Here is a 16085-nt window from a genome sequence, read left to right on the forward strand (position 1 = left end):
AAGGTCGGAACTATGAGGCAAGCTTGGCGCAAAAATTTTGTACAATGTTGGCAAGGAACCTAAAACTTCGCCTCTGGCTTTTTCAAAATGGTTCTGAACTCTATCCAATAGTGATAGCTGATGGTGTTGGTGGAGAATATCATTTTTCATTCCATCTTGACAACCAGGACAATCTGCTAATGTCCATGAAACGCATTTTCTTATCACATTTTCGGTGAGGAAGCCAACCCAGTCAACATTATCGTAAAATGTCATTTCAAACGAATTCAAGAATGTTTTAATGGAAATGAACTCATTTATAGAGGTTAAACTTTTCAACAAAATTTTTCACGCTTGGGTTAATATTTCGGTCAAAATACTTGTAAACACAGAAATAAAACTCTGCAAGATTCTCAGGATGATGTCTTAACCAAATACACATTAAACGTATGGTATTTTCATCGTGAAGGCATGCTTGGTCTTGATTAATTCTACAAACCGGACAAACAACCATGTTGATGGAAATTACTATCTTAGATAGTAGCTTTTATAGATATCTACTAGAGAAAGTTTAGTGCAATTTTTTTATCGTACTACACTCTATGATCTAGGACATCAACAGTTAAGAACTGACTCATATATCTCATTAAGTCTTAAGCTTCCCTCAATATAGAAAAAAAGTTAGACATCAGTGCTAATAGATCTAGGAACTTTAGAAAATTTCACTCCATCAGAAGCTTGAAGGATTTTTACCCATGATTTTATAGCCTCCTCTTTTAGATTCAAAGGAATACCTATAGCTAGCACTATCAAAACAATATACCAATAGTTTATATTATTGTATTGTGCAATTTGGGCAGAACAATTTGTAGTACATTCTTCAATCTCATCTATAATAGGTGACAGGAAAAGCAGGCTGTTGTAGTTCAATTTGGAAGTGTCTCCAACTGATTTTGTTAAATTCATAGACTTTCCATCAATTTCAAATCCAATCCAGGAAAATGTGAATGTTGATTGATTTATTGCCGCCTCAAAAACAGTAAAGTTTTCTCCCTGGTTCAAATATAGATTTACGATTTTCTGTGACCTAAACAAATGAGCACTTTGATTTACACCCTCAAAGTAAAAATAATCTTGCTGGCCGTTTAAGTTAACAGGAAACTTGAATACAAAAGTAAGGGTTGAGATGAAATGGAAAACTACTTGGAGATTCATTTTTCCTGGTTTTCAATATAGTTTGTGACACATGCTTTATATAGCCTAATTAGAAGCATTGTATCTGTTATAGGTATCTCTGGCTAACTTGATAGAGTCCTTGATAATTGTGAAGAGGTTAATAACATCACCCCGCTTATTTCTAAGAATATTTTTTGCATTTGATGGTGAGGCCGTTTGTAGCTGCTCCACCACACGTCGTTGTTCATTTGTTACCTGATCTCGCTGTGGTTGACAAATTGGTAGAATACCAAATGACAAGCTAAGTAGTAGATTCTGCAGTGTCGGTAAATGATTTTGAATTAATTCATCAATCTGATGGTTATTGATTAATTTTTGAATTTGAAAAATTTCCTCCATTGTTGTGCAATTAAATATCGCTTTTGTGAGACTACTCAAATCTTCGTCATCATCTTTCACAGCTTGAAGTTGTTCTGAGAGAAGTTTTATTTTTCTTTTGCATTCTCGTTCGAAATCATCCATTGCCTTTTCATGTGCATCATTCAAATCTTTAGTAGCTTTGACATGCGACTCTCGTATCTTACCAACTCTTTCATCGTATTCAGCCTTCATTTCATTACCAAAGTCACGCAATTTATCTCTATAATTCTCTTTTAGAGAATCTATTCTTTCTTCGTGCTTCTTTTTTAAATCTGTGATCTTCTTTTGACATATGTTTTCAAATTGCTTTTTAGAAGCTAAACACTCTTCATACAATTTCTTGTAGTCAATACTATCAATACTATCAACCACTGTTAGACCATCATCAGATTGTCCATCATTGTCATAGCTGTCAACTACCTGAAGTCCTTTATCTCCTTGTCCATCATCATCAAAACTATCGACAATTTTCAGATTATCGTCAGCTTGTCCATCGTATGTTTGTGGAGTAGGATAAGTTTTGATTTCATAGTCTCTAGGTTTCTCTTTAGGATGATTATGTTTAGTTACTGGTGCTAAATCACGTTTTTTAGCATCTGGGTGAGATGTGTTATATCCTCTAGATCGTTTACTCGAAGATGATGAACCATGTGAGTGGTTAACCAACATGAGTTTCGGTTCTGGATGAGCAAGGCTTTTGTGTTGATACAATGTAGCGTTTGTTGGGTAAGATTTCCCACACTTATCACATTGTAAACTCATTTTAAAATTACAGTGAACTCTGGGTATTTATAGACAAAAAATATATCATGTAAAACAGAAATGAATTTGAAAGACTTGTATGAAGACCCTACCTTTCCAGGGTCCTTTACTGGAAAGAATCGCTTCTACAAACAGCTTAGAAATAAAGGCCATTTAGTAAGTCCTAGAACTGTAACAAAAAGTTTAAGAGCAATTGACAGCTACACACTACACAAACCCGATAAGAAACCTGGTTTATATCGCAGAATTTGGACCAAGGGAATTGGATACTTGTATCAGTGTGATTTAGTTGACCTCTCGAGTTTACATCAACACAACGATGGTTACAAGTGGATTGTTACTATAATCGATACATTTAGCAAAAAAGCATGGGCTCTTAAAATGAAAAATAAGACAGCAAATTCTGTTGTAGCTGTTATGGAACCGTTCTTACGTCAGAACACTCCACAAAAAATGCAGTTTGATCAAGGAACAGAGTTTTACAACAAGAAATTTTTGCGTTTATTAAAAGATTTACGTATAAAACACTACAGTGTTTATAGTGATAAAAAAGGGGCAATAGTTGAGCGGTTCAATAGAACATTAAAAACGCGAATGTTTAAGTATTTTACGTCTAAGGGTACTCACCGTTGGATCGATGTTCTACAAGATCTATTAAACGGATACAATGAGAGTAAACATAGATCCATAAAGCACACTCCCAATGAAGTAACATCTGCAAATGAAGCATTAGTTCGAAAAATATTATTCCCTAAAGTGATAAAGAAAAGTAAGTTTATGAAAAAGCACTTCAAAGTGGGGGATACGGTAAGGATAACAAGGCAAAAAAGAACATTTCAGAAAGGTTATGAACAATTATGGAGTCACGAAGTGTTTACAATAAGTCAAATCAAAGACACTTATCCTATCACATATGAGTTGAAGGACTATAAAGGTAAAGAGATTAAGGGTTCATTTTACACTAGTGAAATACAATTGGTGGATAAATCTAACAGCATTTATCAAATTGAAAAAGTTTTAGATAAGCGTACGAGACGAGGTCAGACCGAATATCTTGTCAAGTGGCAAGGTTATCCAGACGAAGCAAACACTTGGGTACCTCAATTCGATCTCTTCAGTTTGTGATGCCGATTAAGTTTCTAGCCTCCCACAACTGCATAATATTTGGACCAACAAGAGCTGGAAAGACTCAATTCATATTGGAAGTTATCAGACAAAAACTAGTACACCCCTGGCCTAAACGGATCTTTTACATGTACAAAATAGAGCAGAGTTTTATGAAAACTTGGAATGATGAAGAAAATGTGCCGATAACATTTATCAAAGGACTTAATTTTGATAAAATAGATACTTCTGAACCTAGTATGTTGGTTGTTGATGATTTAATTCTTAGTGATAACAAGGAAATGGCAGAATGTTTCATTTTAGGGTCACATCACAAATCAATATCTACATTCTACATAACACAAAACCTATTCCCAAAATGTCCCTTGTTTAGACTCATGAGTTCTAACAGTCACTATTTTGTTCTCTTTAATAGTCAACGTCATTTTAGACAAATTAACACATTGGCAAGACAAATGTTTTGTGGTGATGATTTGAAGCGTGTCACTAACGCCTTTAAAAGAACATCAAAACAGGAGAGAGGATTCATTCTACTTAGTCTTGCACCAAGTCTACCACAGGAGCTAACTGTAATAACAGATTTTTGGGAATGGTTACCAAGCATTTATCTCTAAAGCAGGCAGATATGTTGAATAAACATCGATACATACTGGAGAAGTTAGCTGCTAGTAATATGAAAAACCGTAAAATCATCTTGAAAAATTCACCTCCAGAACTTTTCAAAGTTCTTGGAATCGTGTTCAATCTTTTAGCAAATAAAAAACTGGATCTAGATAACAAACAACATCAAACTTTGAAGAAGCATAGACGTTTAATTCGATCGACAAGTGGTTTAAAAGGAGCGGGTATGAAACAGAAACTAGTTGCACAACGTGGCGGAGCATTAGCTACTATATTAAGCACAGTTTTACCAATACTTGGAGGAATACTACAATCAATTTTCTAACATGTCTCGATATATTATATCACCCTCTCACTGTAAAGATATGCATATGCTTTTACCATCAGAGGGGATCTCGGAACAAATCAAAACTATTGAACTACCAAAAGGAATCTTCCCGGATTTTAACTATAATGAGCTATTAATTAAACTTTCAAAAGCAGATGTACAACGATCCAAAGATGGACTGATTTTGATTAGATATAAACCGATTAATATCAAATATGATGATTTTGTCAATGATTGTTGTAATGGTGATTTTAAAACACATTACGAACCTATTTTCTGTCATCTTAGAGATTTTGGAATAACATTTTAACTATAAAAGGAGGAGTTTCAATTGCTTTAGCAAAATGGATAACATTCACAATATCATTGTTGTTGGTGGTTATGAAGGCAATCAATCGAAATTTGTAACTCGGGTTAACCCCGTTAAAATAAAAAAAGAAGCCGAAATTGCAGTTACATCGATTTTTCATGGTCAAGTGTTCAATATTAGTGATGATAACAACAAGATTCACTTTTACAATACAGTTAACGTGACGAATATGTTTACACCCATGGAAGTGCACACACTGATAACATATGGTGAACTTGATATTGAATTGAAGACAGTTACAATACCACCAGGGTTTTACCATTCAATTCATGCTATATGTCTTGCAATAGAAGAAGAGATATCTAGTGTAATAAAACCAAAGAAATACAAACCTTTCACTGTATCACTTGATAAGCACAGACAAATTGTACAGTTAAGTTTGGATAATCTTATTATAACGAACAGAAAAGATTCACCATGGGGGCTTGTAGGTGTTGAAACTGATTTGTATAGCACATACACTCTTCAGAATACCTCGTTTGAAGGGGAATCACTACCTGCATTTATCTACATTAACATTATCGAAAACTCTTACATTAATGGAAAATTATCTAGAATTTCTTCTGTGATTCCTATAAAAACAAATCCAGGATGGAATTTTTTTCATCAAGCTCATCCATATTTTGTTTCGATAAATGTAAAGGAATTCTCAAACATCTTGATCGAGATAAGAGATATTAATGGTAAATTCTTGAATTTCAATCCTAGTTTCAAGACAATTCTAACTCTGAGTGTACGTCCTTCTACACTATATAAGGAAAGCAATTGAGAGAAGAGAAAATTAAAATGGAGGAATTTAACTCTAGCTATCTGAAAAGTAGACCATACCATGCTGTGTTTGTACAGCAAGGTGGGTCTTCAGATATGGACCGATATATTTACGGTATGCAGGGAGAAGGGTTGGGAAGTTTTCTTGGTTCCTTACTAAAGAAAGCGTTACCACTCGCTGGACAGGCTATAAAAGCAGTAGCTAAATCAGCAAAACCAATTGCAATCGCTGCTGGTAAAGAACTACTTACTGCTGGAGCAAAACAGGGAGCAAAAAAGTTAAAACGTTTAGCTAATACTTCTGGGGCAAAACAGGGAGAAAAAAAGTTAAAACGTTTAGCTAATACTCAAGTGACACATAAACATCACTCCAAACGTAAAAGAAAATGGCGAAATTTGTAAACTCTAGTGATTCAATGTCATCTTCTCTCCTTCTATGGAATGACACACCTACACAAGTTTCGATTCAAGAGACTTACGATTTGAAAGTGTGGCCTGTAACAAATTTATTCAACGAGGGACCCATAAATTTCAACATACCACCACAACCGAAAGGACTTTTAACGGATTTACACATAGTTACCAAGGTGAAGCTAATGCAAAATGGTCGAGATATCAGCACACGAGCAAAAGATGTTTCTGTAGTTAACAATATTGCAAACAGTCTATGGGGTGAAGTTTCAGTTGTAACAGGAAATCGCATTGAGTTATGTCAAAGTATGCGGAATGCTTATGCTTACCAGAGTTTCTTGAATCAGACTCTAAGCTCGGATCAAAACCGTGATGGGTATTTGTTCTACAACGAAGGATTCCTGATGGATGAAGGTGTAACAAAAACATCTGAGGAAAATCTAAGAACATTTTGGAGGTGGGATGAAATTGATAGAAATATAACTTTATGGGATGATCTTGAATCTGTTCCAGGATTTGAGTCTCTTAAAGAGGGGATTGCTGCAAAAAGGGATTATGCGTTTGATATGGAAATACCAATGGATATCGATTATAGGAGCGAAATGTTAGAGGTTATTAAGAATGGAAATTCAGATCTAGATGGTGATGATCTTGAAATAGAGTATCAGAATCAAATGTCACAAGTGGATAATTGGGTTCCAACTCAAACAAATCCAGCTGCCAGTAAAAGAAGTACTCTTTTCAATAGAGGAAAAAATGTTACTCTAAACACCAAATTTCACTGTCCATTGTTAAACACTACAAAATGTTTACCTACAAATATGAATTTGAGAATGAGTCTAACTAAAAATACTGACGATTTCTTGCTTTTGTGCAAAGCAGATACTGGATATAGTTTGGTTATTGAAGATTGTTTTCTTAACATTACTTACTATCGAGTAAGGGATGAAATTTTAGAAATGATTGAGGAGAGACTTAAAAAAGATCCTATTCCATATTTCATTTCTAGACCTGAAATCATAGTACGTCCGGTAACGCAATCATCGAGGATAGTTAGAATAAATGATATTTTTGCAAACTCTATTCTTCCTCCATATGCATTCTTTATGTTGCAGAGGAGTCGTGACTTTGATGGACATATGCCCTCAAATCCTTTTATTATGATACCTTACAAAAAATTTCAACTTTACCGTGATGGTGTTCCAGTCTTTGCTGATCCTTTAGAAGTTGGTAGTATCAGAAAAATTGGTGAGAATAACTTCCAATTCAAAGAATTTGGTGAGTATCTACGACAACTTTACCGCACCTTGGGTAAGGATACCCAAGGATCATGTCTTATAAATGAGAACAACTTTCATTTGAATTTCATGACTGCAATAAGCTTCGGTGCTGATAGATCTAGTATAAATGATCGTCATCTGAATCTTCAAGAGAAAGCAAGTACCAGCATTGAAATAGATCTCGGAACAGAGACTTTTCCAGAAGATCTCATACTAATTGTTTATGCTGTCTTTGACAGACAAATTCAAATAGATTCCGATCGTATTGTACGCATCATTGAATAATGCTTGAACCTCTTACCACAACGCAACTTGACGATATTCTTTTCAACACAAGCGTTACTAGCAAAAACTATATTGGTACTTACCCTTCTTGTTTCTCACCTACATCTACCAAACCATATTATGCTTTCATTTCAAACACTGAGGAGCATGATGAAAATGGAGAACATTGGTGTGCTTGGGCTGCAAAAGATGATACAATATGCTTCTTTGATTCATTTGGACGATCGCCAGACCACAAAACTCTACCTAAATATTATAAGGATATTGTAAAAAAGTTTAAGTTTGTTAGATACACAAACTATAGAGTTCAAGGCTGGAATAGCAAAGCATGTGGTTACTTTTGCATTCATTTTATCTATGTGTTAAGTTTAGGGTTAGATTATAAAGATTTTTTAAACGACTACTCACAAGATTTTGAAAAAAATGATTCTGTAGCTTTTAATTTTGTTTCTTCAATAATTTGAATAAATTTGTTTTATTTGTACAAATGAAAACAAGTTCATAAAGACATAAAATAAAACCAATAAAATTACAACTAATTGATATCAACTACATCGAGAAACTTTCCGTTTGGAGCAATCCATCCGACGACCCAGTATTTGTGTCCAATTTTCATATTTTCAAGTTTCTGGTATGCAAAGTTATTTGGGAAAATAACCGGAGCAAAGGCTTTGTTATCTACTTCACTGAAAAGCTCTAGTTTGAACCCTGCACTGTTTGAATACTGCTTTAGCGTTTTAGAAACGATCTGCATTTGAGTATTCACTCTTTTCTTGTGTTCTTCCTCAGGTATCAATCGACATCCATCGCATCCAATCTCCATTCTTTGAGTATCAATACCCTCCAGTGAGTTAAAGCATATTGGACAATTGTCAACGTGAGATGAAACCATGTTAACGAGTATAGGATACCCATCCTTGTAGGAATATTCCACTTGTACTTCTTCTCCCACTTTGAAGGGAATCGCGGTACTGGATCTAGTACTTCCAGGTTTCTTTAACTGTACGGTATCCCAAACATTGAACTTAATCAATCTTGTCTTGAATGGTATATTCGTTGAGATCGTCAAGCGAGTGTATCCTTTTGTATTTGGATTAATTTCACAAATCAATCCATAGTTGTTGAAGAGTGCCATGTTTGAAACGTAACCAAAGTTCTGTATCAAGAAATGAGCTCTCTACATTCCAACTCGATTTATATAGGCGAGTCACTGGGCATTGAATTCATGAAGACCTTAAAACAATTGCGTAACATGTACTTGTTTTCATTTGCCATCTGAGTAACATCTGATAAGTTCAGCTCTTCTCGTATTGCTTGCAAAACTATATTTTCATGGATATTGATGATATCTTCATAACTCTTACTCTGAGCTGATATCAAAATATCAAACATAGGGAGTACTCTTTTTCGAATACGGTAAATGTCAAACATAGTTATAACTTTGGTTCTTTGATAGTATGAAAGCTCAGAGTGAAGCTCATTCAGAAATTCTGATGGTGAGTTGACAAAGAACTCTTGGAAATATTGTGTGCTGGTCTGCATCTTTAATCGGTCAAGGTTGGAACTCTAAGTACTTATATATCATGCCTCCCTTCAATCAAAATGAACTCTGGATACTCTGAAAAGTAGCACCCATCTCCAAACCTCCGTTCATGTTTAACAGGGTGGTTTTGATCGAGATTGTTCCTGATGATACTGGGGACATTGGTTAAAAGCTGTGGCATGGTAAGCAAATATTTCTTTGGGGTGTCGTGTGGTTATGAATTAGTCTGTTCTTTGAAGAAATATAATTTACCTCGATAAATAAGTTTTGAATTAGCCCGATCACATTCACTCTCTTTAGTTTCGAGTATTTATCATAAGAGAATATGACACTCAACCTAGACCTATAACCGATACTACCAGGAAAGTTTACGAGATGCAACTCTTAAACCTTAGTAGCAAAGTCCGATCTTCTAGATCGGTGAGTAAAATCCAAGTTGAAAACTGAGCCGAGTCATGATTGCATCTGTATGGGTACAAAGGATGACATATCAAAACCTGTTGATCGAACAAAGGAGTTATATAGTTTTGATGAGTTGCACTTGAAATATCTTATCGATCAAATTGGAGAGATTAAAATTGTTGTTGATTCTGTTGACCTAAGACTCTAAGAGACATTGGAAACTCAGAAATTCTGATGGTGAGTTGACATAGAACTCTTGGAAATATTGTGAGCTGGTCTGCATCTTCAATCAGTCAAGGTTGGAACTCTAAGTTCTTATATATCATGCCTCCCTTCAATCAAAAACTTTCTATTCATCCATCTGTATTGGCCCAACACCTCGATCGTTTCTGCAACAGCATTAGAACATTGTGGTGCATGTAGGTGTTGGCTTTTAGTGTTATGATTGTACTTTGTAACACAGTATGGGTAGATGGGTTCATTTCCAAATATTTCCGTTTGCTTAAATCGGACAGACTTCTTAGTTTTTTTAGTTGATGTCTTTTTCAGTATTGATGTTCCTGGATACCATGTCTGTGGAAGTTCTATATCAAGCAAAAAGTATTCACTCCTATTATCAGCACATTTATGAAGGGTGGGTGCTTCTTTTCCTTGCATGTGTAAGAACAATCGCTTTTCAAACTTTTTGCGACGACGTTCACAAATTGTTAGAACCTCATAACCATAACAGAGTTTTTGCTCTTTCAGCTTTGTGCGCAGATCTTCAATTGATAAATCACGGATCTCTTGCATATTAGCTCATATCATTCACCTCTATAATATGGTTGCTTGCTGTTAACCACCCTACTACAACATAATTTTTACCTACTTTTAAATTGGGTACTCGATTAAAAACAAGAGTGTTTTCAAAAATCCTTGCTCTTAAAATTCTATTCTCTTTAAGATAGAGTAACTCTAATCTGAAAGCTCTGGTAACCGAATAACTATGTACAGCAAGTAATCTCATGATCCCAATAACAAAACCTCTGTGATATTCATCTTCAATAAGAATATCTGACATTGTAAAACTAACAAAAAGAGAAATGAGATATATAATGATGTTGATCCTTTTAATAACAAATTTTTACAAGTGATGAAATTGCTCGAAATTTTTACAAGTATCGAAAATCCGTGAAATTTTTACAAGTGTCGAAAATCCGTGAAATTTTTACAAGTGTCGAAAATCCGTGAAATTTTTACAAGTGTCGAAAATCCATGAAATTTTTACAAGTGTCGGAAAATGTGTGCAATAGCAAAATGTGTGCTACAGGGGGTAAATATCTCTTACTACCAGTTTAACTGTTTATACTCTGACTTCTCTTGTTTACACTTTTAACTAATGTCGTACATATTTTCAGTTCCTCTAGTCGTCAACCGTGTGACACTACAGACAGTCAATGGGTGATAATTGAAACCGGAATATCCCACATTGTATTCCATCAGCAAGCATGGTAAAGCACCAAACGATGATGAATGATGACATGGAAATAATGTTTCTAATTCAGTGAATAACCCACAATGAAGATACATCGGACAAATCACTTCTTATAGTTTTCTGCCGAAAAAACTAAACTTTATCTTTTCGTATCAACCAAAGAAACATTTCTTATTACTAAAATGTCAAAACTGCCAAATATTAATTGTATAATAGAATATTATGCTCATTTGGAGAAATAAAGACTTTATTTGTAGAAATTTGTGTTAAAAACCGACAACGATTAGGGTGAGATATATTTGCGCCAGATATGTAATATTTTTATCGGCGGACTGATTTCAATATGGTATCTATTGTGATTTAAGACATCAATTTTGAGGAAAAATTTTAATATGTACGGTTAGAAAATCATTTCAGCTTTCTACACTTAACTGCACAATTTTTGTATTGTGTCTATCAGCCAAGAAATTGTTAAATGAAGACAAAAATTATGGGCGCAAATTCGTTCAATATTACCAAATGCGCGGAGGTTTCTTTTTACCATTTTAACAGATTTTATCCGATTTTTAAAATTCTTTCTGTGTGATCATGTGTAAACCTTTATGAATACATTGGTGTACTTCATTTGTCAAATGAAAACGAATAAACACACTAATCAAGCTGTCTAAGAGCGAGATGGCCGTATTTTCCCAATCTGCGCGTGAAAAGGTCCCTACTCCTTCTGCCGCGGTGCTCTCGTGCACGCGAAGCGTGCACGCTTGCCGGCCGGCCGCGCGCGATCAAAAGGGGTTGCAGCGTATGTCAACCTTGACATACGTTGCATGCCACTTTTCGCGCGCGCCGACGAAGGCGGAAAAAGGGCCATAATATCTCTGATATTTGAGATAAGAAACATGAGGAACCTTGGAAATTTCTGCGAATTCGCCGCGATTTTCGAGATTTTTGCCGCGATTTTGCCACGATTTTGCTAGTTTGGCTTGTCGCGGCGCCGCGATTTTTGGCCTAAATAATCGCGATTTTCTTTTGTCCTTGCCGCGTCCGTTGAGTCATTAATTAAACATCTGACCAATGAGCGCACGTTATTTCGTCCAATCACAGCGCCTTATATCGTCCAATTGTATGCCAGTCACGGCTGACATGACACAGTCACAAGACGACACAGTAGTTATAGTCTTATTAAAACAACGTCAACAATACCGGTCATCACTATAGTAACACACCACGATTTGAACGGGACAGGGAACATTTTTCCCACGGCGAGCAGGAAAGTGCTTGGAACCAGTGTTCGTCAAGGTCTTATCCAAAAGACGATGTTTGATTTTGTTTTCAAAGCGGAGGTATGAGGTCAACCATGAGTAATGCGATTAGTCAATAAAGACACCGTGATTGTTAGAAAAAGGAGATGATGAAGCAAGTACACATGACACAAAGAAGAATGGTCGGTGGGGATTGGGACCCACTTAAATCACCCTAAAACAGTTCCCCTCAGTAATCCATCCTGTCACTCAAATTATTTGTTATATAGTAGTGTTGAAAGTATTAAAACTATTAACTAATTAACTTCATAAAAAAAGAGTAAGAATCAAAATTTTAAAACTTGCTGCATATTTGTTATTGTTGCTATCTCAAGAACATGTGTTCCAAATTTGAGATGGAACAGATAAAAGCTCTGCGAGAAGGTGGGTTTAAAAAGTGGTACATGAGTATTTGGACCTTTACCGATAGTAAATGTCCGAATATTTCAGTAGAGCCTAAATGCTGATTATCGAGAAAATATGTTAACCTCAATTTTTCAGCATATAAGAGTTTCATAGCTTTAATGAAGCTCAAAATTTCAAATGAACTGATCGATAAATGTTAAAGCTCAAATAGCCTTTAAGTAGAGTAGATAGCTGACATCGAGGACAATTCATCTGGAGTGACACTTTTTGAAGATAGCTGTTTAGTCTGCAGTAGAGAAGGCCTCCACCGTCCACGGGGGAGGTGTTTAGTTCGGTAGAGGAGATTTCAGTCCAGAATAGGAGCGTTTGGACTGCAGGTGAGTTAAATACAGAGGAATTCTTAGAATCTTATAATCGGAGCTTTCATTGTGAAAGAATAATGCTTAAGATCATCAGTTGAGTTTGACTAAACTATCGTCTAGGCTTGTAAAGATCTGAGGAGGTAATAAGTATAACTTGTATAATTGGTCCGCTAATAATGGCTAATTTAGCCATTTATATAGTTTAGTCTTTAATCTTGGAAAGAATGTTAATATCATGTACCATTATCAATATCCGTTCATAAAGAAAGAACAATGTCTAAGATCATCTGTCGTGTCAGACACGATAATTCAGCTCTCGGATTTATGATATTTTATCAGTCTAATTAGATTCGAAGGCAGAGAATCAACTCACATTTACGGCAGTGGATGACCATGAAGTGATTAATTTTAGGCATATTATGGATATAATTTACTGACAGACGCAACATATATTTAATATTTTTTGGTCATTTTATTTGTTCGACTACTGAATGACCAGCCGATCATAGATTTTTAAACTCACGCTCGCTAGCAAATTTTTTTAAAGTAGCACAACTTGTTTAAAACGACATGAATGAAAAACATAAACATTTGAAATAAACTTTAATTCTATAATATTAATAGAATCCGACATAAAATCATTTAACTAAAGATATAAAGAGTAAAGTTAAAATGCACAAATTTTAGCTGACAAAGTTTTCGGTCCACAGAAAATGTGGGTGCAATTAATTGGCGTGAAAGATTTGGGCGAGAAGGCCGCCCAAATTTTTCGTCGCACAATGTATTGGAACTTAAGCAAGGTATAACAGAGGAATACAAATTTTAAATGGTACAATGTCTTATCGCACGTATTACTGATTGCGTAGCTTGATTTATAATCCAGCTTTGTTGTCTTAAATGGATATGTTTTTGACCAAAACCCATAGTTGGGTAGAGTGGACCGCTTCCAGTGTCTCTCTTTCCGACACAAAAGGAAATCATATTATTTTGATTGACCGTCCGTAAATGCAAAATGATACTGAGAATGGAATCGGTCGCTCGCCTTTCCCATTCATTTAAAATTGTAATATATTAAGAAGGCAGCTGCATTCGGCAATAACGATTCAATAAACATTAGCTAATTGGACACTAACTACTGCCCTTATCCCGAAGTACTAAGCATCGGCCCGAAAGCAATCCAAGAGATTTTCACGAGTGTGATTGATGTCATAAACCAAAACTTATTACAATTCGTAAGCCGTGAATGAATGGGAAAAGCGAACGACCGACTTTATTCTCGGTATCATTTTGCATTTGAGAACGGTCATTCAAATAAATATCACTTCCTTTTGTTTCGGAAAGAGAGACACTGGCAGCGGTCCACTCTACCCAATTATGGGTTTTGGTCAAATTAACTTATTAATAATGATAGGTAACTATTCACTTAAATTTGTCTTTTTCAAACAAAGAAAAGCTACAGCTACGCTCTGAACCACCCCTAGAACACTCATAATAACGATGACAGTGTCTACGGGAAGGAAAGCCACTGCAGCGCTACCAAACAATGCTCCAAACTTGCTCGAACCGTCAATAATGACGATCGCAATGGTCTTGAGGGGTCCATCTAGCGTACTCATCATGTAGATCCACAAACTGAGGTTCAGATAAGCAAATGCTGCCTTGATCACTCCCATGAACATATCCGTTGTCTCTAGTCCTCCGTGTGTGGTAGCTAGCAGGACGAAGGAGATTGTGCTGACAAGAGAGGAGCACAACATAGAAACAGATAGAGGAGCAAACATTTGCACCAAGTATGCTCCCAACTTGGCTCCAATAGGGCCCAGTCCCGATATCAGGCTCATTTTCAAGTACTGGTACCCGAATATTGCGTTACAGTTATCAACGTTTGTACCAAGAGACTTGTTGAATTTGTTGTAGACTTCAGGAACAAACAAAATGAGACCCCAACCTTGGGCTATGTTCACCAAGTATGTCAAAGAGAGCAGAAATATCAGCATTTTAAGAGAATTTGACGCTCCAGATTCTTTGTCTGGATTTAGATCTTCATTTGCTCCATCATCTTTACCATTCTCCATGGACACTGAATACTTTCTAGAGTTCAGATACGTATCAGTTTCAGGTAGGTAGAAAATGAAAGCAGCTAGTGGAAATAGGAAGAGGGGCAGGGAACAAAGGACAAAGAAGGTCCTCCACCCAACATGGTGCAGAATGTAGTACGCCAACAGAGACGTGTACCCGGCCCCTAGACTAAAACACAGACTTGCTAACAACAGCCCCAAGTTCTTTATCTTCACTGTTGGTGATATCTCAGCCCAGTAGAGGTTTGTGATGCCGTAGTTTGATCCCACGAGGACCCCCGTAGCGGCTCGAGAGATAAGGAGTATGCAGAATTCGTGAGAAAGAGCCGCAAGAGTGGAGACCAGGAATGAAAGTCCCAGAGAGATGATGATGGTTATTCGTCGTCCTATTTTGTTAGCAAACCAGCCTGAACTAAAAGAACCTGTAAAATTCAACTGTTAAGTGTATCTGGTTGAGGAAATAAAGAATCAACCTTCTGTATCAGCCTTGGCACTAGACGAAATTCTGAAATACGGTGTAATAAAGTAAACAGCAGATTATAAGTTGGGCTATGTGCTGTTGAGGATATTGAAGATATTTGTTATCTCCTACCTGCCGCATAGAAGGAGTAGAAGACGACACTCAGCAGCCCCTGCTGGGTCCCACTCAGCAGCAGATCACAACTGATCTCCTGAGTTAGGATAGCTGGCAGGTAGATCTCCACTGCATCTCCAATGTGAGTTAAACAGATCGCAACCAGTGCCACTATTTGAATCGTGGATAATCTGGTTGTATTTTCTGAGTCGTGTTCGTTGGGGCAATTGTTTGGTTCCTCGGGCGGTTGGGAGTTTAGTGTTCCGTAACTGTGTGGTAGTGTGGTCATAGTCCTGTGTAGTACATCATTATCAACACACAAATAGCAAATATACAAATGTACAGCAAATCGAACAAACATGAAAATTAAATTGCCAAAGTTAAAATTGTGCAAAAGTATAAACTCGCTCAGTTAAAACCGTATCGAATAGTAATACTTAATAGGCTCCACTGCCAAATTACCAAA

At 36.1% G+C, this 16085-nt stretch overlaps 3 protein-coding genes across 4 annotated transcripts in view; 1 reads left to right on the top strand and 2 right to left on the bottom strand.

Annotated features, from left to right (window-relative positions):
- LOC134823007 (uncharacterized) overlaps window positions 1–12471 on the bottom strand; it is a 57382-nt gene extending 44911 nt beyond the window's left edge. For both annotated transcript variants that reach the window (XM_063834313.1, XM_063834312.1), the window contains exon 1: window positions 12449–12471. The gene's annotated coding sequence lies outside the window, so the exon portion shown is untranslated. The remainder of the gene's footprint in view (window positions 1–12448) is intronic.
- Window positions 1–16085, top strand: part of LOC134823008 (proteasome subunit beta type-1-B-like) — a 96633-nt gene that overhangs the window by 37060 nt on the left and 43488 nt on the right. The gene's annotated exons all lie outside the window — the stretch shown is intronic.
- On the bottom strand, window positions 13543–15908 carry LOC134823319 (putative transporter svop-1). Its single transcript, XM_063834742.1, has 2 exons — window positions 15638–15908; window positions 13543–15467 (listed from the first exon to the last, which is right to left on the bottom strand). The coding sequence occupies exons 1-2, from the start codon at window positions 15906–15908 to the stop codon at window positions 14383–14385; spliced, it is 1356 nt and encodes a 451-aa protein (XP_063690812.1). The 3' UTR covers window positions 13543–14382.

Source organism: Bolinopsis microptera, chromosome 11, assembly GCF_026151205.1.
Source record: "Bolinopsis microptera isolate Bmic1 chromosome 11, MBARI_Bmic_1.0, whole genome shotgun sequence".
Lineage (NCBI taxonomy): Eukaryota > Metazoa > Ctenophora > Tentaculata > Lobata > Bolinopsidae > Bolinopsis > Bolinopsis microptera.